This window comes from Dreissena polymorpha, chromosome 5 (assembly GCF_020536995.1).
Source record: "Dreissena polymorpha isolate Duluth1 chromosome 5, UMN_Dpol_1.0, whole genome shotgun sequence".
Lineage (NCBI taxonomy): Eukaryota > Metazoa > Mollusca > Bivalvia > Myida > Dreissenidae > Dreissena > Dreissena polymorpha.
In genome coordinates, this window is record NC_068359.1 from 77,775,325 (window position 1) to 77,797,510 (window position 22,186).

The 22,186-nt window shown below is 36.5% G+C and overlaps 1 protein-coding gene across 5 annotated transcripts in view; it reads right to left on the reverse strand.

The window, feature by feature from the left end:
- Positions 1-22,186, reverse strand: part of LOC127882060 (ubiquitin carboxyl-terminal hydrolase 5-like) — a 49,721-nt gene that overhangs the window by 21,889 nt on the left and 5,646 nt on the right. For all 5 annotated transcript variants that reach the window (XM_052430467.1, XM_052430465.1, XM_052430468.1 and 2 more), the window contains exons 3-12: positions 21,375-21,500; positions 19,383-19,553; positions 18,963-19,069; positions 16,554-16,789; positions 16,089-16,183; positions 7,667-7,860; positions 5,452-5,523; positions 4,895-4,967; positions 1,874-1,996; positions 916-1,069 (exon numbers count right to left, since the gene is read on the reverse strand). In XM_052430467.1, the coding sequence (XP_052286427.1) occupies positions 916-1,069; positions 1,874-1,996; positions 4,895-4,967; positions 5,452-5,523; positions 7,667-7,860; positions 16,089-16,183; positions 16,554-16,789; positions 18,963-19,069; positions 19,383-19,553; positions 21,375-21,500 (1,351 nt within the window). The remainder of the gene's footprint in view (positions 1-915; positions 1,070-1,873; positions 1,997-4,894; positions 4,968-5,451; positions 5,524-7,666; positions 7,861-16,088; positions 16,184-16,553; positions 16,790-18,962; positions 19,070-19,382; positions 19,554-21,374; positions 21,501-22,186) is intronic.

Consider the following 22,186-nt stretch of genomic DNA (forward strand, 5'->3'; position numbering starts at 1 on the left):
AATCAACAAATAATTTGTTAAATATTTCGTAAAATAACATTTTACCATAAAAACATCAGTGTTCATTATAGCAATAGCCAAAATTTTAATACTTAATGTGGTCTGCTAACATTGATTAAATGAGATACAAAATTCTTGTGTTTTTTTTGTTGGACAATATACACGTATCCCAGCGACGATATCAGAACATTTACAAGCTAATGGCAGATTGGTTTTGGGCAGCGTCGGAAGCATGAAGTAGTTTTAACTAATTATCATAACGTTATTAATAAGTGGAATGTCTTGCTCTTAGCAATTCAGCAAGAAAAACAATATGAAATGACAGCGTGCAAAAATGAAAGTTTATGTGGAGCAGTACACTTAACTGTGTTAACGGATCTTTAATCTTAATGTTCATAAAAAATACTCCAATTTGGACATAGCCACAGGAGCCACAGGAAACACTATAGAACTCATAGAACTTTCTTGGATGATCTGATTTACAAGTACTAAGTGCACAAACCATGTCAGCTGTAAACTGCCTTAGGAGAGAACGGCAGCAAGAAATAGCAATATTAGCACTTAAACCAGGAAACTTGCTGAAAAAAGGCTAAATCATATCTAAGTTCAATACAATTAAGTTTCGTTCTGGAACAACTAGGAGTTAAATGAATGTGCATAAAGTGTCGTCCCAAATTGTGCATTCCACAAAGGCTTGTCAGGGACGATACTTTCCACCTTAGCTGGACTTTTGCTAAGAAAAATCTTTCTTGAAACAAAAACTACAATAAAAGCGGAAAGTGTTATTCACAATTAGCACATGCCTACTGCACAGGCTAAATTGCGGCAACACCTTACACTCATACATGAAGCCTGTTTTACCAGTGTGATTATTAATTCTATTCTGAAGTAAAATCATTCTCCCCCCACTAATACCTTTATTAGTAGCTGCCTCCATGGGTACAGGAAGAGGCAGCAGGAAGTCATATCTCTCCGTGTATTTCACTTTTTTAGAGACCGAACACTCTACCCGCTCCTCCACACGGAACTTGAAACAGTCACTGGGGTTGAACCTGCCACGGTTGTACCTCTGAAATTGTACAGGTTAATGATATTAGTCGTGTTCTAAAATACTGGGCATACTTCATGTGAGTAAAGTGTCGTCCCTGATAGGCCTGTGCAGTCCGCACAGGCTAAGCAGGGACAACACTTTCCGCCTAAATTGGATTTTTGCTAAGAAGAGTCTCCATTTTAACGAAAAGTTCATAAAAGCGTAAAGTGTCGTCCCTGATTAGCCTGTGCAGACTGCACAGGCTAATCTGGAACGACACTTTACGAACATGCAGTATGCCCAGTTTTCTCAGAACACGACTCATGTTATTACATATCAAGGATGGAATGATATATAGGACCACTACATGTCATTATGTTTCTCAATCAGAATGGTGTGCATTCATTTGATACTGGACCTTGTCATGGTGAGGAAAAATACCCTGATTTTGTATTTTGTGCAACAATCAACACACCCCTAGATTTTCTAATTTATGTCAGATATAAATTTATATAGATAGATAGATATATCATAGATGTATCATAAATACATGGAATTTATGCAATAAGACTATAAACGCAAGATCAGAAAAGTAAGAGAAAATGTCATCTGACCAGTTTCAAAACTATACAGTCAACTTTGGACTGGTCCTAACAAAACAATTTACGGCTCTTCAGGAATAATTGCTCTGAAAATGTCAACTTTATTGTTAACACTTTATGCAGAGAAGTCTACTTTTACCAAATCTGCCTTTTACTTGGCCACATATTTACCTTGGAGTTCAGAGAAAAGATGAAGCAAAAACACAACCTGAATATGTCTATTACTTGACCACATATTTACCTCCAGTTCAGAGAGAAGATGAAGGAAGAACTCCTGTGCATCCTGCTGTCGTTTAGTGGAGAACTCATGGTGGCCACGGCCTATCAGGGTCTTGAACATCTGTGGACGGATACCAGGTGGGGCCTGCAATACCAATATGTGTCCTGTTCTGAGAAAACTGGGCATAATGCATGTGCGTAAAGTGTCGTCCCATATTAGCCTGTGCACTTCGCACAGGCTAATCAGGGACTACACTTTCCACCTCACTTGGATTTTGCTAAGAAGAAACTTAATTTCAACGAAAAATGTTATATAAAGCGGAAAGTGTCGTTCCTGATTAGCCTGTGCAGACTGTACAGGCTAATCTGGGACGACACTTTACGCACATGTATTATGCCCAGTTTTCTCAGAACGCGACTCAAATGTGCAGGCAGTCAATGAGAGTGCCCTACCAATATGGAATCAAAATTGAGTTGCGCTTTGAGATAACGGGGTAAAATTCATGTGCATAAAGCTTCGTTAGATTAGTGCAGTCTTCAATGCTAATCAGTGACAACACTTCCTACCTTAACTGGAATTTAGCTGGGAGAAGGCTTCATTGAAACAAAAAATATAGTGATGACAAAATTATTCGAATATTAGATTGAATGGTCAGAATAACAGAATTGATATTCGCACTTTTTTGTTCAAACGTCAATGCCCTAATATTTAATGACATGCGAGCCGCTTACTAATTGGCACCCGAAATCATTCGGGATTAACATGTTTGATGTGACATTCTTCGTGTCAAACTGATAATGCGACCCGTATCAGCGTTGATTGCGCAATGCAATATACACACTCTAAGAAAGGCCCAAACTGTTATTTGTCAATGGGGTGTCAATTAACGGCTTCAATTAACTGGGGAATAATATTCAAGTTTCTGTGATCACAGTATGAAAAGCCATTAAAATGTGTGAATTACTCAAATTGCGCAATTCGATATACACACTCTAAGAAAGGGCCCGAACTGTTGTTTGTCAATTAGGTGCCAATTAAGGGCTTAATTGACTGGCGAATAATAATTTAGTTTCTGTGATCACAGTTTGAACAGACGTTAAAATATGTGAATTACTCAAATTTAACAAATGATATAAATTCAAAAAGTAAATGTTTCTTATTATAAACGTACATGATAGCGTTATTTTAAAATTTCACATAAAAATAAAATTCTATGACTTGATGTTTTTCCTTATATTTGTTCTTGAATATTTGGTGTACTTTGCATTCCTTATTGATATGTTTCTTTATACATGTATAAACGTACATGCTATCGTTCCTTTGAAATTTCAAATAAAAATAAAATTCTATGACATGATGTTTTTCCTTCTATTTGTGCCCAATTACAGTATCATTCATAGTATTAGCCGACAGCGATACAATTATTCGATAGCAACGTTAATAAACAGCCTCGTATACAGCAAACGGATATAACTTACAAAACAATGGAAGTTAACACAGAACAAGTTTCACTCTTTTCTGATATATTTTGCCTAAATAGGCTTTTTCAAAGTTTGTTTTTACAATTAAGCTACATTTTCTTTCTATTTCTCAACACAACAATTGTATATTCAATTGTATTTCTGTGTCAATTTATATTTAATATCCCTACTAAATACGAAACTGAGTAATAGAAGTTAAATATATCCAGCCGTTTTATGCGAATATTCAATATTCGATTGAATGGATTTGCGAATACTCGAATACCGATATAGGTATTCGATGCCATCTCTAAAAAAATACCATGAATGTGGAAAGTGTCATCCCTGATTAGCCTGTGCAGACTGCTTCCTTCTTTTTAAAGTACTCATAAAAGGTACTTTCCCAATTGAGGAAAAACTACACAATTCCATATTGCCTTCTGAAAAATTCCCAAAAGGAAGGAAAAATTTATCTTTGCCGTTTCATAGGTACATTATCAGCAAGTGAAAACAAAAAATTACCACTGTAACTGAACATGATAAGGCAAAATGCATGTTAATATATTTGTATACGCCCGTTTTAAAAAAACAGGACATATTATAGTTTCACCTTGGCGGCGGGTGGGCGGGCAGCGTCCACAGCAGTGTCGGCTTTCTAATTCAAATAGTTTTCATCCGTTCTTCACCAAACTTGGTCAGAAGTTTTATCTAGACAATATCTAGGCCAATTTTGAATATTGGTTATGCCGGGTCAAAAACTAGGTCACAGGTTCACTTAGTGCATTTCAAGCATTTAGCATGGTGTCCGCTCTCTAATTGAAGTAGTTTTTATCCAATCTTCACCAAACTTGGTCAGAAGTTGCATCTGAACAATATCTAGGTCAAGTTTGAATATATGTCATGCCGGGTCAAAAACAAGGTCACTGGGTCACTTAGTGCGTTTCAAGCATTTAGCATGGTGTCCGCTCTGTAATAGAAGTAGTTTTCATCCGATAATCACCATACTTAGTCAGAAGTTGTATCTAGAAAATATCTAGGTCAAGTTTGAATATGGGTCATGCAGGGTCAAAAACTAGGTCACAGGGTCACTTAGTGCATTTCAAGCATTTAGCATGGTGTCCACTCTCTAATTGAAGAAGTTTTCATCCAATCTTCACCAAATTTGGTCAGAAGTAGTGTCTAGATGATATGTAGGTCAAGTTCAAATATGGGTCATGGTAAAGTTATCAAGTTGTCCAAAACCTTCAAATGGGCGTATCTTGTGACAGTTTGGCACTCTTGTTTAAATTGGATTTGTTCAATTTATACCAAGCAATTTACAAGACCCATAATTCCCAATCTGAACATTTCACCATGCACATTTTCCAAATTATGAAGATTGTGATTTTGGGGGGGGGGGTGAAAAACTCATGGTCATTTTAATTTTGTTTCAAAACCAATAAAACATTTGATTATTTGTTATGTATACACTTAAACAAAAAAAATGTACATCAACAAAAGGTGAAACAGAAAGAATTGTTTTTTGTTTCGAAATGTATTCATTATTAATCTGTAATAAAAAGAAGGTAGTATGCTTTATTACTTGAACATTTTCATCACCTCCCTCATGTGGTTTGGAATAATCTCCAGACAACAAGCCATGGCCTAACTTTGCTCTGAAAACAAATGTTATACATTCAGCTATTGTACTCAAACACAAGATCTAAAGACCACTCCAGTATCAAATGACATACATCGTGCACAAAATCTTGTGTCAAATGTGGTCAGCATTGCCGTAGCTTTGCTGTCTCATTAGGGGACAGGGTAACTCCTGACCAAACTGCGTGAATGCACAAGATGGTCTGGCGCTACGCTGGCCGCATATGGCATAAACACTACTTTTGACATGCCTCATACATGCAAAATATAAGTAGAAGAACAGAGAGATTTACGGAAAGATGTATTGTGTTTTCTGTCTTGTACATGTTAAGCAATACTAACAATGCACAATCATTGTCTTAAACTTTTTTTTTTTCAAATGTAATGTCAGTTTAACAAATGTGCATCAAAATCCTATAAATTTCGTCAAGAAGAAACAATCTTCAATGTTCTTGTAACAGTGACATCCGTCTTAAAAATAACAAGTAATAAGTTACTTACATTTGAACAGTAAAGTCTGATGTGGGATCGAAAGGGGCATTGTCAAAGATCTCGTCTACTGGAGTCACATATCTAGAATAGAAATAAGAAACAATTAACAACAGACGAATCAACCAAAAACAGCTTATCCATATTTGCAAGAGACTTCAATTCCATTTTTTAATTTTTTCCATGCCCTGAAACAACTAGGCCTAAAAACCTCTGACCTTGAAATGAAATACATGTTAATCAATACATATAGATGCAATTTGAAAGTGTGCAAAATTGTCATTTAATCTATAGCGTAGTTAACAAGTAATTTATTATTTTTAAAACGGTACCGGTTTTTAAACCAAAAGTAGGATTTCTAGACGTAAACGTTCATTTCTACAAAAGCGGTTATTTTTATGTTTTAAAGCACAAAAAAGACCGATTTCTACCTTGTAACCGCCAGATATATTCTTATTGGCATAGATAAAATATGTTTCTTATTTACACTTAAATTTACTATGCCAAATAAGTTGAGTGGCTTTAATTATGACAACATACCAGTGACCACCTCACAAAAGATTTGATTGACAGGTTGTTTATCCTTTTTAAAAAAGGCAGTAATTGATTGCTTGACTTAAGTTTCATTTCAAAACGACACATCCATGCAAGTTAACTTTAAAAGTTGATTATTTACAATAGTGTTTTTCCCAGGAGGGCAAAGGGGCATGGCGCATTACTTTCAAAAAGGGCATTTTAGCGCGCAGTTTAGGCAAAAAATAGCAAAAACGTTCCGTGAATACCTGAATGAGGGAGAAACATGTAATCGCATCAGAGGCAGTTGTGGAAAAACATAAAATATAAACAAGCACATTTAATGGTATATAGTAATTGATGTATTTAACTTACTTTTATTTATATTAATATATTTACCTTGTAATGTACATTTAAGTTCCATGCTGTTTCAATACACTGTACAGCATGACAAACATAATAAAGCAATATATGCATATGAATCTGATTATACACAGATCCAATAACATATAAATGAAACCATGTTTGTCTTATCCCATTTCTAACGATAATCCTGTCAGATGTTTAATATTGTGAGTAAACTGATCGCTAACAATATGCAAGCACTCGTTGCATGATACACCCACTGAGTAGATTACAAATAAGTATGCTGTTGCTATCTAAAACATTTTATTCGTCGTTTATTATCACAGACATTTCATTTATTCCTTCGGAATTTATAATCTCCATCGTTAATTCGATCGTTTACGACGTTATTTGCCATGTTTGCAGAGTCACAATTTAATTCTGTATATCTGCCATGTTGTCAAAATGTCAAATGATGTAAGCGACAGGTGCGCATAGCAGCGTAAAATCGTCTAATACGTCCGCCCAATAGTAATACGCGATTCGCATTTTGTTTAATTAGTTTACCTCTAAGTAATTAATTCAATAATTAATTATCTTAAAGACGATATCGATACATAATTAATTTTTTTGTGTTCTTAAATGTAATTATGGGTAAAAATATGTTTTGATATAACTAAATTATGTATGAAATGCACAATTGCCCCGAGGATAACATCGAGCTTTTCATCAAAAGTCTCCAAAGTAACAGTCCACGATTTTATCTTCGGGGAGTACACTAGACCGACCGATTAGTGGTATAACATATCGATTGATACTGACATGGGGTTATTCACGCATGACTAATTCACAAACACGCTGCCTCGGAGGCCATAAACTGATACTAGTCGGCTAAGAAGCTTGGTCAAGGGGCAATTAAGATGTTATCAATAAGGGCAGAAAACAGCGGGTGCTCATGAAAGGGCAGGGCGACGGCCTTATGAAAGGGCAGCGTGCGCTAAATGGCTTTGAAAGGGGCAACGTGGCGCTACAAAAAAGGGGCATGGCGATTCGCCACGCTAAAACAGCCTGGAAAAAACACTATACAAGTATAGGAGTACTAAAACAGATATGCTTGTGTCTACAGACAGACAAACAGCAGTTTTCTTTGTACCGGAATGTTACATAAATACAAAATCCACTTGTTGGAAATTACAAAGCAAATTTAACACCACATCAAAAGGCATCAACCTCTTTAAATCTCCCACAAATACACTGGTTTCCCACAGGAAACCAAATACTAGTTCTATCAAGGAAACTGACCCAAGAGCAATTCAAAAAGCCTAAGGCTTTCAATGCAATAGAGCGTAGATACTTTAAAACACCCCACCTCTGCTGGAAATCTGGAATCGTGAACACGACCTGCATGACTGAGTTCATATAGCAGCTGTTGCCCAGGTTACGCAGTCCCGTGTAGCCAGGCCCATACATGGGGGTGAGCTTGCTGCCCGCCTCCTGTATCACGTCCCACTCTCCCACCTTCTGGTTCAGATCTATCTCCAGCTCTATCATCGTCTTCTCTGTCTATAAGAAGATATGGAGGATATTTGTTCATGTCAGTATAAGATCGTTTGTTATTTCTAGGGATGTCAATGAATATACAAATATTCGGTCCCGCACCAAATATTCGAATAGTATTTTACGAATCGAATATTCTGAAGAAAAAATATAAAATCGAGTAATTTCAAAGACTTTGTATTCGTGAAATTTGCTTCAAACATTGTTTTAAACAAGAGTTCCGCGGTCGGAGATGACCGCATTGAAGCCGGATTTTTGATTTAAATGACAGGAAAGTACCTTTCGTGTTTTTGTCAATGCAATACTTAAATTACTGAAATATTGTTCAAAGGTCAAAATGAAATGTAAGTACTTTTCAAGGCATGAGCAAACCTTGTGTTATGTTTTGAATGCATGCATATACATGAACAACAATAACATTTAAGGTCACAAATATGAACTTGAATTGACAATTAGGAAAGTTTGATCTCAATTTTTTTATTAGCAAATTAGTAACATATTGTTTGAAGTTTCCATCAATTTCATTATCAAATGTAAGAAAATAAACTTAGATGAAATAATACTATTTATTGTTTTGCTTTCACATACCTACACAGAAATCCAGACAGCCTTATGATCACTCCAAAAGGACTTTAACATTTTTACATTCAAGGTCACAGTGACCTTGACCTTAGAATGAATGACCTTGAAATGACCAGTGGTCATCTAAGTGTGCTTGCAAACCTTCATGTCAAGTTTGAAGACTCTATGTCCAAGCATACCAAAGTTATAACAATTTTAACATTTTAACATTTAAGGTCACAGTGACCTTGACCTTCAAATGAATGACATTGAAATGACCAGTGGTCATCTTCTAGTACTGGCCAATCTTTATTTCAAGTTTGAAGACTCTAGGTACAAGCATACCAAAGTTATAACATGAAATAAGAACTTTAACATTTTTACATTCAAGGTCACAGTGACCTTGACCTTCAAATGAATGACCTTGAAATGTCCAGTGGTTACTTACTAGTTCTGGCCAACCTTCATGTCAAGTTTCAAGACTCTAGGTCCAAGCATACCAAAGTTATAACAACTTTAACATTTTTATATTGAAGGTCACAGTGACCTTCACCTTCAATGAATGACCTTGAAATGACCAGTGGTCATCTGTTAATCCTGGCCAACCTTCATGTCAAGTTTGAAGACTCTAGGTCCAAGCATACCAAAGTTATACCATGAAATAAGAACTTTAACATTTTTACATTCAAGGTCACAGTGACCTTGACCTTCAAATGAATGACCTTGAAATGACCAGTGGTTACTAACTAGTTATGGCCAACCTTCATGTCAAGTTTCAAGACTCTAGGTCCAAGCATACCAAAGTTATAACAACTTTAACATTTTTTATATTGAAGGTCACAGTGACCTTGACCTTCAAATGAATGACCTTGAAATGACCAGTGGTCATCTGTTAATCCTGGCCAACCTTCATGTCAAGTTTGAAGACTCTAGGTCCAAGCATACCAAAGTTATACCATGAAATAAGAACTTTAACATTTTCGAGCACGCCGCCACCCTGCCCTCCCCCCCGCCCGCCCGACAACATCAATCTATAAGCCGAGATTTTTTCGAAAAAAATCCGGCTAAAAAAGTTGTTCATCATCTCATGGTGTTTATTCTGGTAGTCACGATAATGTGTCGCTATGGTGATGACAGTACACATGTCATAAATCCTGCTAATTGCCTACCTTTAGGAAATTTTTATTGACCAAAGACAGTCCCTTTGTGTCAAAAGTATGATAGGTGCAAATCGCATCGGCAATTAAAATGCCGACCTGCACTTGATCTCATGACTCGAATTACATTTAAAATGATCAAAGATTAAATGAGTAAAGGAAAAGCCGACTTGGTGTAAAAAACAAATAAGAACTTATGCAAAAGATTTTTGATTGACGTAAATCGCGTTCTCCAATCGAAAATGTTTTTTTTTGCTCTAATTAAATTGAGTAAATGCGTATTGTATGGTTACAATCACCTTGTCCAATCAAAAAAAGCTTTTAGAAATAATTTACTGAACCTCTTATGAGCATTTGTGTATCGTAAGGTCAAAACTTTATTAAATTACTCAATATTCAAACAGGTACTTTACTTAAAGAAATGTTTTTGTTATTTCGCCCAATATGTACAATATTAAAAGTTTAAAAACAGTTTTAATCATTCAATTTGAACAATTACATCTAGCTATAAACAGTCTCAATATCAAAATAAACAAAAGTCACCCAAAATTATCGAATTTATATGAACGTTTTGAAATTTTTGACATTATCAACCATGAAAGCTAGACGTGGCTGGTACCGTTACATTCCCGCAAGAATAAACCCACCTACCTTCCAATTCCTCGATTCCCCTACCCATCTCCCTTTCAATGAAGAAAATGTCCGATATTTGATCAACATCTAATAAAAAATAATCAACAAAATCAACTTCAAATAGGCGACGGCAACGCTGTGTCAATATTTAGTCACTTCCGGTGAACTTTCAGTTAAAACGAAAGTAGAATTCATATCTAGTAATGGTACGGTAAACAAAGTTGATTTCGTTGCTTTTTTCAACAGATGTTGACCGAATATCCAAATATTCGTTTGGAAGGATGACCGAATAATCGAATACCAAAATCGGTATTCATTGCCATCCCCAGTTATTTCACGAGTGATCATAGAAAATATTATTTTTCTATGATCACAAGTGAAATAACAAACGATCTTACACTGACATGAATAAATTTTCTGTTTCTTTTATGCCCCGTTTTCAAGAAAATAATTAATAGCTGTTTCCTTTTCGCTGAAAATTGTCTCTCTCTCCCATGTCGTGCCTCAATACATTTCAAAACACAAATATATGTCATTAGTGTTACAGATTGATGTTATTATACATGTACCAGCGAAATTCTCCAGTTAAACTCTTTTCCAATGTAAATAAACAGTGAAAAAGCATAAAATAAAAATAACTAGAAATGGCGCGGCAGAGGCCAACGCGTATCCCCACGCTGTATGTTTGACCCAGAGGGTGCCCCAGGATTGATAATTGGGCCATGCATAGTTGGGATTGACCGCATTGTTATAAGATATGTTCAGTATCAATTTGAAGTAAATCGGTGTAGAAATGAAGTATTTATGGTAAAAGGCAATTTCGGGTGGGCGTGGTCTATGTGGGCGAGGGCGCCCCAGGGTTGGTAATGGGGCCATGCATAGTTGAGATTGACCGCATTGTCATAAGAGATGTTCAGTATCAATTTGAAGTAAATCGGTGTAGAAATGAAGAAGTTAAAGTAAAAGGCAATTTTGGGTGGGCGTGGTCTATGTGGGCGGGGGCGCCCCAGGGTTGGTAATGGGGCCATACATAGTTGAGATTGACCGTATTATCATAAGAGATGTTCAGTATCAATTTGAAGTAAATCGGTGAAGAAATGAAGAAGTTATAGTAAAAGGCAATTTTGGGTGGGCGTGGTCTATGTGGGCGGGGGCGCCTCAGGGTTGGTAATGGGGCCATACATAGTTGAGATTGACCGTATTGTCATAAGAGATGTTCAGTATCAATTTGAAGTAAATCGGTGTAGAAATGAAGAAGTTAATGTAAAACAAGAGCTGTCAGAGGACAGTGCGCTCGACTATTCGAGTGCTTGACATTATAACGTAAGCCATCATAGGGAAATTGTTCATATTCAATAATTTATTAGACCATCTTTCAAAAATAAAAAAAAAGGAAAAAAATTAATTTTTTTTTGGGGGGGGGTTTAGAGGGGGTATAATGTGGGGTGGGGTCATTTATTAGACGATTTTTCAAATATAAAAAAAAGGAGAACAAAAAATGGGGGGGGGGTGAGAGAGGGGTATAATGTGGGGTGTGGTAATTTATAAGATGATGTTTAAAAAAACAAACAATTTTTTCTTTTTAGGGGGGGGGGGGGGGGGGGGTATGGGGGTGAGAGGGGGGTATAATGTGGGGTGGGGTAATTTATTAGATGTGTTTAAAAAAAAAATTGGGGGGGGGGGGTGGGGGGGGAAGGGATTCTGGGTAGGGGCGTGGGGTATTGTTTGGGTTGAATCCATTGTGGTATTCAGGTAAGTGTTGTTTTGTCAAAGTAATAGTAAAATGTGACAATAAATAAAGAAGTTATGGCAATTTAAGCAAAATGTTCAATTATCTAAGTGTAAAAGGGGCCATAATTATGTAACAAGAGCACCGCCTTGCGGGTGCAGACCGCTCATCTATTTTCTTTTTAAAGGTGAAGGGACTCTCATTTTCAATCACAAAGGAGGGAGGGGTGGAGTGAAGAGCGGTGCATTGTGTGGGGGTGTGGACATTTATTACATTTTCTTCCAAAAATGCGAAAAAAAGGAAAAAAAAAATCGGCGGGGGGGGGGGGGGGGTGGGGGGGTGGGGGGGGTGGGGGGGGGGGATTCTTGGGTGCGATGGTTGGACGGTATTTCAAACATAAAATAATAAAAATAAATATTTGTGTTTTTTAACCGTTTCATAAAAAACAAGGGACAAAATTGTCACAAAACCAGGTTTTCATTGTGAAAAAAAAATCTGATAAAGGGAGAAAACTCAAACTGAACTTTTGAAATGACCAAAAAAAATTAACCCCCTTTGTAAGTTTTTTTTTTTTTTTTAAATCTATTTTTAGTCGTGGGGACCTTGACATTGGAGATATTGACGTGATTCTTTCGTGGGACACACCGTCCCATGATGGTGAACAAATGTGCCAAATGATTTTAAAATCTCACAATGAATGACATAGTTATGGCCAGGACAAGCTCATTTATGGCCATTTTTGACCTTTGAACTCAAAGTGTGACCTTGACCTTGGAGATATCGACGTAATTATTTCGCGCGACACACCGTCCAATGATGGTGAACAAATGTGCCAAATGATTTTAAAATCTGACGATGAACGACATAGTTATGGCTCGGACAAGCTCATTTATGGCCATTTTTGACCTTTGAACTCAAAGTGTGACCTTGATCTTGGAGATATCGACGTAATTATTTCGCGCGACACACCGTCCAATGATGATGAACAAATGTGCCAAATAATTTTAAATTCTGACAATGAACAACATAGTTATGGCCCGGACAAGCTTATTCCGCCAGCCCGCCAGCCAGCCAGCCAGCCCGCCAGCCAGCCAGCCCGCCCGCATTCGCCAATCTAATAACCAGTTTTTTCCTTCGGAAAACCTGGTTAAAAATGGGGGGGGGGTGAGGTGGGGGGGGGGTATAGTGTGAGGGTGTGGTGGTAATTTGTGAGATGATCTTAAAAAAATTAAAAAAAATAAAATAGGGGGGGGGGGGGGGATTCGGGTGGGGGGAGGGGGGGTGGGGGGGGGATTCTTGGGTGCGATGGTTGGACGGTATTTCAAACATAAAATAATCAAAATAAATAGTTTTGTTTTTTAACCGTTTAAAATAAAATTGGGGAGGGGGTGGGGGGGGGGGGGGTATAGTGTGAGGGTGTGGTGGTCATTTGTGAGATGATCTTAAAAAAAAAAAAAAAAAAAAAAAAAAAAAATAGGGGGGGGGGGTTTGTGGGGGGGGGGGGGGCACGGGCGATGGTTTGGGTGGAGTCTATTGTGGTATGTCAGGTAAGAGTAGTTTTGTCAAAATATCAATCAAATCTAATCATAAATAAAGAAGTTATGGCAATTTTAGTGAAATTTAATAATTTGACCTTGAGAGTCAAGGTCATTCAAAGGTCAAGGTAAAATTCAACTTGCCAGGTACAGTAACCTCATGATAGCATGAAAGTATTTGAAGTTTGAAAGCAATAGCCTTGATACTTAAGAAGTAAAGTGGATCGAAACACAAAATTTAACCATATATTCAAAGTTACTAAGTCAAAAAAGGGCCATAATTCCGTAAAAATGACATCCAGAGTTATGCAACTTGTCCTTTTACTGTACCCTTATGATAGTTTGCGAGTGTTCCAAGTATGATAGCAATATCTATGATACTTTAGGGGTAAAGTGGACCAAAACACAAAACTTAACCAAACTTTCAATTTTCTAAGTATAAAGGGCCCATAATTCCGTCCAAATGCCAGTCAGAGTTACATAACTTTGCCTGCACAGTCCCCTTACGGTAGTTAGTAAGTGTTGCAAGTATGAAAGCAATAGCTTTGATACTTAAGGAATAAAATGGACCTTAACACAAAACTTAACCAAAATTTTCAATTTTCTAAGTATAAAAAGGGCACAAAATTCTGTCAAAATGCACGCCAGAGTTATCTAACTTTGCGTGCCCAGTCCCCTCATGATAGTAAGTAAGTGTACTAAGTTTGAATGCAATAGCATTGATACTTTCTGAAAAAAGTGGACCTAAACGCAAAACTTAACCAAAATTTTCAATTTTCTAAGTATAAAAAGGGCACATAATTCAGTCAAAATGCACGCTAGAGTTATCTAACTTTGCCTGCCCAGTCCCCTCATGATAGTAAGTAAGTGTACCAAGTTTGAATGCAATAGCATTGATACTTTCTGAGAAAAGTGGACCTAAACGCAAAACTTAACCGGACGCCGACGCCGACGCCGACGCAGACGCCGACGCCGACGCCGACGCCGACGCCAAGGTGATGACAATAGCTCATAATTTTTTTTCAAAAAATAGATGAGCTAAAAATGCTTGATACAGTAGTCTGCTCTTGTTCATAGGTTGGGTCATGTTGGTAAACAAGTATGCAAAATATAAAAGCAATATGTCAAAGGATAAAGGAAATATTTGGGGTAGTACGCAAACTTTAACATAGATTTATCAATAAAATGCATATTCTAAGTATAAAAGGGGCAATAAGTATGACAAAATGCTTGATAGAGTTGTCTGATCTTGTTTATATGTTGGGGTCATGTTGGTAAACAAGTATGCAAAATATAAAAGCAATATGTAAAGGAACATTGGAAATAGTTGGGGTAGTATGCAAACTTTAACATTTGCTGCATATTCTAAGTGGAAAAGGGGCCATAATTATGACAAAATGCTTGATAGAGTTGTCTGCTCTTGTTTATAGGTTGGGGTCATGATGGTTAACAAGTACGCAAAATATGAAAGCAATATGTAAAGGGACATTGGAAATAGTAGGCGTAGTACACAAACTTTAACATTTGCTGCATATTCTAAGCGGAAAAGGGGCCATAATTATGACAAAATGCTTGATAGAGTTGTCTGCTCTTGTTTATAGGTTGGGGTCATGTTGGTAAACAAGTATGCAAAATATGAAAGCAATATATCAAGGGACAAAGAAATATTTGGGGTAGTACGAAAACTTTAAGATTTGCACGCTAACGCTGACGCCGACCCTAACGCTAAATCAGATGCCGGAGCCGGGGTGAGTAGGATAGCTCCTCTATGTATATTATATATACATGTATAATAGTCGAGCTAATAACATAAAAACATGAGTGAAAATCTCTGACCTGGCCCCACCCCAACCCCCATAACTTTTGACCCAGGGGTCAGATCAAAATTCCAAATAGTGCAGGGTCGCACATAAGCTCATAGCTACCATGGGTGTAAGTTTCAAGGTTCTAGCGCTTATAGTGTAGGAGGAGATAGTGGCCAGGATGGACGGACAGACGGACGGAGGCGATAACCACAATATCCCCACGCTTTTTAAAAAGTGTGGGGATAAAAATTGTTTGATTCAGTGGAATGTCAATTTAAATTCACTTGTGATCACAGAAAATATATATAAAATTATTTATGATTATCTAAAAATAGAAAAAGTAGTTCTGAAAGTTTGTTATTTTCATCGGTGAAAATAACAATTTGTTTATTTTCACTGGTGTTATTTCACTGTAGAAATGTCATATTTTATCATAAGGTATAAAAGAAACCGTTTTATACTAATTTTATTGCTCATAGAAAAATTGTTGCATTTTAAGTAATCTTTTTAGGATTCAGGTCAAAATCAAGGTGCCTCTGTTTGAAATATTTTTCTAATTCAGTTCACATATCAATAGAAAAAATATCACTGATAACTGCTTTGGAAACAAAAATCCATATGTTTCTGGCTTTTTTTTCAATTTGGAAATTTATATTTTTATCTGAAACAAAAGATATTTTTCATGCAATCAATTTATAAATGTCCTAAAATGAAAAATATCACTTCTCAGATTTTCAAGAGATGCCAATTTACTTTTAAAAATAATTTGTATTTTTAACTTCAGAATGCAACATTAAAGAACATTTTGAGATACCTTTTGCATAGATGTGATATTGATGCCAAAATGTGCCAAGTGCTTTGCCAGGAAGGGATCATCCACCATATCATCTTCTTCATATGAGTACACATCTGCAACCAAATTTCAGTCTCATTCTATTTTATTTTGACCATAACCAGCTCTTTTACAAACAATTTCTCAAGGTTATTTACACAAATGATACACAGACCTTAGCCTTTTGGAAATTAGTCCCTCTGTTCAGTTGCAAAGGTGACATTATTAGTGCAATACAAAAGCAAGAGCTGTCTCCATAAGATGACATATGCCCCCGAAAAATGCTTTGATAGAAATTATGTGCATTTTTCGAAACCTAAATGCAGATTTAGTGACTACAAATGCGTAAAATTATGTATCTAAGTGGGAAAGGATTAAAATCATGTTAAGAACTGCACACAAATTTTCATCAAATACAACCATCAAAGCCCTTAAAACATCCCCCACCTGCACCATCTGGTGTTATAGTTCCCAGCTTCACAGCCAGTGGATATCTTGTAGTCTGGTAGTGCTCAACCCCGTGGTTATTGCCCCCAGTCCCATCAAAGAACTTGCGCCCACACAAGATGGAGCCATCAGTGAGATTGAGCCAGAGGTTGGTGGTCAGCTCACATTTCTCACACTTCCAGCCTGTGGGTGGAACTTTCACACTGTTGTCCAGCTGTAGCAGGTTCTCTGCATGTCTGTAATGTATTGCCTAGACTATTATCCTTAGAATGAAATTGTTTTACAGTTAAATATTCAACATTGCTTTTATTAATCATTATAGTGATAATACACGTTTTCGTGGGCATGATCATCTGGGGGCGCTCGAAAAATCACGAGGGCAGGAATGGATTTTTCGAGCGCCCGCAGATGATCATGTCTGAGAAGATGTGCTTTTTTGCTATTATTGCATAAACAAATCATCTTCATACAAACAAGATAAATGAAAACAAGAGCAACGCATAACGGTTGCCACGCTCGGCTACGGGTGCAGTTTTGAATAAATGAAAGCTTGTCAGATTATTATTTTATTATTTTTTAGAGGTCACAGTGACCTTGACCTTTGACCTAGTGACACCAAAATGGGTGTGGCATGTAGAAATCATCAAGGTGCATCTACAAATGAAGTTTCGAAGTTGTAGGTGGAAGCACTTTGAATTTAGAGCCAATGATGAGGTTTTAGCACGACAACAAAACAATATGTCTTTGGGTTTGGGTGGAGTCCATTGTGGTATGTCAGGTATGTGTTGTTTTGTCAATGTATGCAGAGCTCCAGATAAGGTTTCGGGTCAATTAGTTTTCACTACAAGATTTTTTTTGCAATTAGTTTGTTTCCAAAGTTCACCATTTTCAATGAGTTATTTTTTCTTTCAATGAAAAATATATAATAACAAACTGAACTTTTAACTCCATTGACCTTTGCATGAGCTACTGTGTGCATACCGTTCCCTTTCTGGATTTAAAAGCCCTCTCTCGCCACATTGTGTTTAATACAAGAAGAACATTTCCAATGAATATCAGCATCCGAGCCTTCAACTGTAACCAGGGAAAGTCATTTGTCCATGCCGAGATCTGTTTTTGCGTGATACCGCGATGTTTGGGTTTGGAGATTGTCAAAACCACCTCATCAACCGCTTTTGACACTATATTAGATAATATACTGCCAACAATAGACTTTGGACTTTGTTCTCGCCACGAAATGAAACCAAGTGTACTTGGCGCTGTCGCAGAATGAAGTTTCTTTTGAACTCGTCCAGGCTTTGCAGCTGACATGTTTAATTTTGTAAACAGAAGAGCGTAAACAGAAATGCAAATATTTTTGTTTACAATTAACTAATTCAAGGATCCGGTATCAGAAATCTCGTTATCATTTAACTTTCGCAGCGCAGAACTCAGAAATTCCGTACGATCAAACTGCCGGTCATAATTCGGATCTGTCTGCCTTAATTCGTTTTGATATGATGGGTTTTGATTTTTTTTTTCATTTTTCTTTAAAAACAAATTGTAATAACGATAAAACGATGCTTATCTGGAGCTCTGTGTATGAATCAAATCTGAACCTAAATAAAGAAGTTATTGCAATTTAAGCAAAATTTATTTGACCTTAACCTTTGAATGACCATAAATCTCAAGGTCAAATAAATTCAACTTGCAAGGTACAGTACCCTCATGATAGTAAGAAAGCATTTGAAGTTTGAAAGCAATAGCCTTTATACTTTAGGAGTAAAATAGACCAAAACACAAAACTTATCCAAATTTTCAATTTTCTAAGTATAAAAGGGGCCATAATTCTGTCAAAATGCCAGTCAGAGTTATATAACTTTGCCTGCACAGTCCCCTTATGCTAGTTAGTAAGTGTTGCGAGTATGAAAGCAATAGCTTTGATACTTTAGGAATAAAGTGGACCTAAACACAAAACTTTACAAAATTTTCAATTTTCTAAGTATAGACCTTGTATGCACCTTGACCTACACAATTGTCTCATTGACATAAAGAAGTAAACCAAGTTTGAATTAATTATCTTTGAAAGTGTTAAAGTTATTTGACTTTATACAAAACTTTAACCAATGGCGTCGGCGAGTAGTATAGCTCTCATTTTTCTTCAAAAAGTGGAGCTAAAAACATAATTAAACCAAAACAAATAACACATGCAAAACTTCTAGAGAACAATTCATGCAGGTTTGAATGTCCTACAAAGAAGAAGTACTTTGTCAAATAAGTCTCTCTCTATAGACAAACATACAAACATCCATGAAAAATCCAGAAATCCTTCATGTAACTGCATGGAAATACTGAAATGTTTCACAAAATAGATAACGCGTGGTGGTCCCCATAGTTCTATATTTCTCCATACTCCAGCCCAATGCTTACTTGGACACAAGCCTCTTCTCTCCATCCCATGTCCCAGCCATAGCAGCTGCCTCTGCCATCTTCCAGGCATCTTCCGCTGCCAGCAACCCGCGTACCGACATCTGAACCTGAAATTACCAGATTTACAAGATTTCACAATATTTAAACCATGAAAGTCCCATGTGATAGGTGTATTCTCCATCTGCAATTGTGTTTGGGTGTTCATTTTGACTTTTTAAAATCCATAACACCCTGAGGGTCAGTTAATCTTCATATAATTGCTCTGGCGTAAGCTGGTTTGCTAGAACAAAGTACACATACTCATGCCTGTAACTTAAACCTGCGTACCCGGTACTTGAATCAGAGGTACTTTAAGATTATCCAAAACAACAAAAATATAAATAAATAAATCTATAGTTTTTGTAAGTTTCCTAGACTCACTATCTCTGGCAAATCTTGATTAGGAAGGGAGAAGGTCTCCCAGCCAGGCAGAACCACGACCGAGTTGTGTTCCTCAAACTTGATCTTCTTCTCATCTGTCTGGAAGCCCCCCTCCACTCCTATGGCCAATTTGGTCACCTTGCTCTCTGTAGGCGCATCTTCTGTCACTACCTGGAATGTGTATGGTTTTATTTTTTAATCTTTTTTTTTATATCTTTTTATGTTCTTTTATTTGTTTATGTCTACAAACTTCCTGATAGAGCCCAACTGACATTCTTGTATGGAAAAATATAATCTCTGCTTTACATACACTACTACTTGTAGTACTAGTCTATGTGAAAAACATCAACAAGAGATGTATTTGTCAGAAACACAATGCCCCCTATTGCGCCGCTTTGAAATAAAATTTGAATATATAATTTGGCAGTTTAAGAAATCATCTCCCCTCTAAAGCTTATTACTTCCCTTGGATTGTATTTTTTGACTTTTGACCTTGAAGGATGACCTTGACCTTTCACCACTCAAAATGTGCAGCTTCATGAGATACACATGCATGCCAAATATGAAGTTGCTATCTTCAATATTGCAAAATTTATCGCAAAACTTTAACCAAGGTTAAAGTTTTGGGACAGAATGACAGACAGACAGACCAAAAACAAAATGCCCCCAATCTTTCGATCCGGGGGCATACAAATCAATCGTAACAAATATATCATTTGGCAGTTTAAGAAATCATCTCCCCTTTAAAGCTTATTACTTCCCTTGGATTGTATTTTTTTACTTTTGACCTTGAAGGATGACCTTGACCTTTCACCACTCAAAATGTGCAGCTTCATGAGATACACATGCATGCCAAATATGAAGTTGCTATCTTCAATATTGCAAAATTAATCGCAAAACTTTAACCAAGGTTAAAGTTTTGGGACAGAATGACAGACAGACAGACCAAAAACAAAATGCCCCCGATCTTTCGATCCGGGGGCATACAAATCAATCGTAACAAATATATCATTTGGCAGTTTAAGAAATCATCTCCCCTTTAAAGCTTATTACTTCCCTTGGATTGTATTTTTTTACTTTTGACCTTGAAAGATGACCTTGACCTTTCACCACTCAAAATGTGCAGCTTCATAAGATACACATGCATGCCAAATATGAAGTTGCTATCTTCAATATTGCAAAAGTTATCGCAAAACTTTAAACAAGGTTAAAGTTTTGGGACAGAATGACAGACAGACAAGCCAAAAACAATATGCCACCGATCCTTCGATCGGGGGGTATAAAAATCAATTGTATCAAAAAGGTGCAAGGTCTTCTCCTGTTTGTTTATCCCTTATCCATTGATACAGCTTGCAAGCATGGTACCTGACACTGAGACCTTGCTGCCTGAATATGCTGATAAATGCAGTCATGCTGAACATAATGCATGGGTTTACATACTGGGACTGTGCATATATTAATTAACCCCTTTACCACTAAGATACGTGTTTGTACGCATTTGTGGTCCCTTAGAAAGTTCAATTTAATTAAAGACCTTTCTTACTAGATTCGAGTTTTAAAAGCTTCATTTCAAACCCTTAGATACTGATGAGCTGCAAACATCATAAAACCTGAACAGACTGCGAGTTACACTTAGGCTGTTGTGGTTTTATGCTGGTTGCAAAAGCCATTTTCACTTTGCTTCTTATGGGGAAAGGGTTAATGTAACAGTAACAAATTATTATGATATCATCACAAAGGGTATATCCTTGCTAATGACCAAATAAAAAACAATGCATATGAGATTTGCGAAAAATACTGACATTCATTTGCAACTTTTTTATGAAATAATAGTACATTCATGCAAAATTTAAGCTTAAATTTGCAAACAGAGTGTTGTCAATGGGTAATGAAAAACACGTTATGTGATCACATTATCCAATCAAAATATAGTTTTTATATGTGAAAGTAAAAGAAGTTGTAACTATACTAGGCCTAATGAAATCAACAAACCTCTTTGCGTGTCCGTTTGAGATGGAGGAACACTCTATTGCCTGTTTTCTTGAAATACCTCTCCACATGTTTCTTGCCAAAACCCAGGAATGTATTCATGCATACATACAACCCCGTCTCGCTCTCCTTAAGAAAGAATAAAAATAGTTGTTGTATTTTTATGTATTCTAGTCACTTTTTAAAATATAAATCTTAGTTGCAAAGGAAATTTTTAAATCTAATCAAACTATAAATGTGTCATGTCCCCCCCAACACATGTTAGGACATAGGAATATACACTATGTATTCTAGGGCCATTTTTCTGCCCAAAACTCGTTAAAGCAAAAATTCCTTTCTTGACATTAACTGACATTATTATTTGAGCGAGTTACCCAGAAGTTAAAGAATAGTCCAAAACATGATCTTAAGGACTTTCTTTGTACATGTACTTACATATGGTCAGAAAAGTACATGCTTAATACCTCTCAATCGGTGGGGGCCTACAAATGAATCTGATAACCCAACTAACCTTGGATTTCAAAGGCCTACTAAAAAATATTGATGTTTGAAATTCAAAATCCAAAATCCAATTACTGGTACATTGTAATTGACTTTTCCAAATGAAGTGCTCCATAATAATTCTAAAAAAAATAAATTGCCACAATTGTATTTATTTTTTTAAATTGTGTATACATGTAATAAAAAAACTTGCCACTAATTTTACTTCATTATATAATGTTGTTAACAAATTCCATTTATAGTAAACAGAGCTCACTTAACTTTTATAAATAGTTTGTTCTAATAAAAAGCACTTGAACAAATGTTACTTTAAC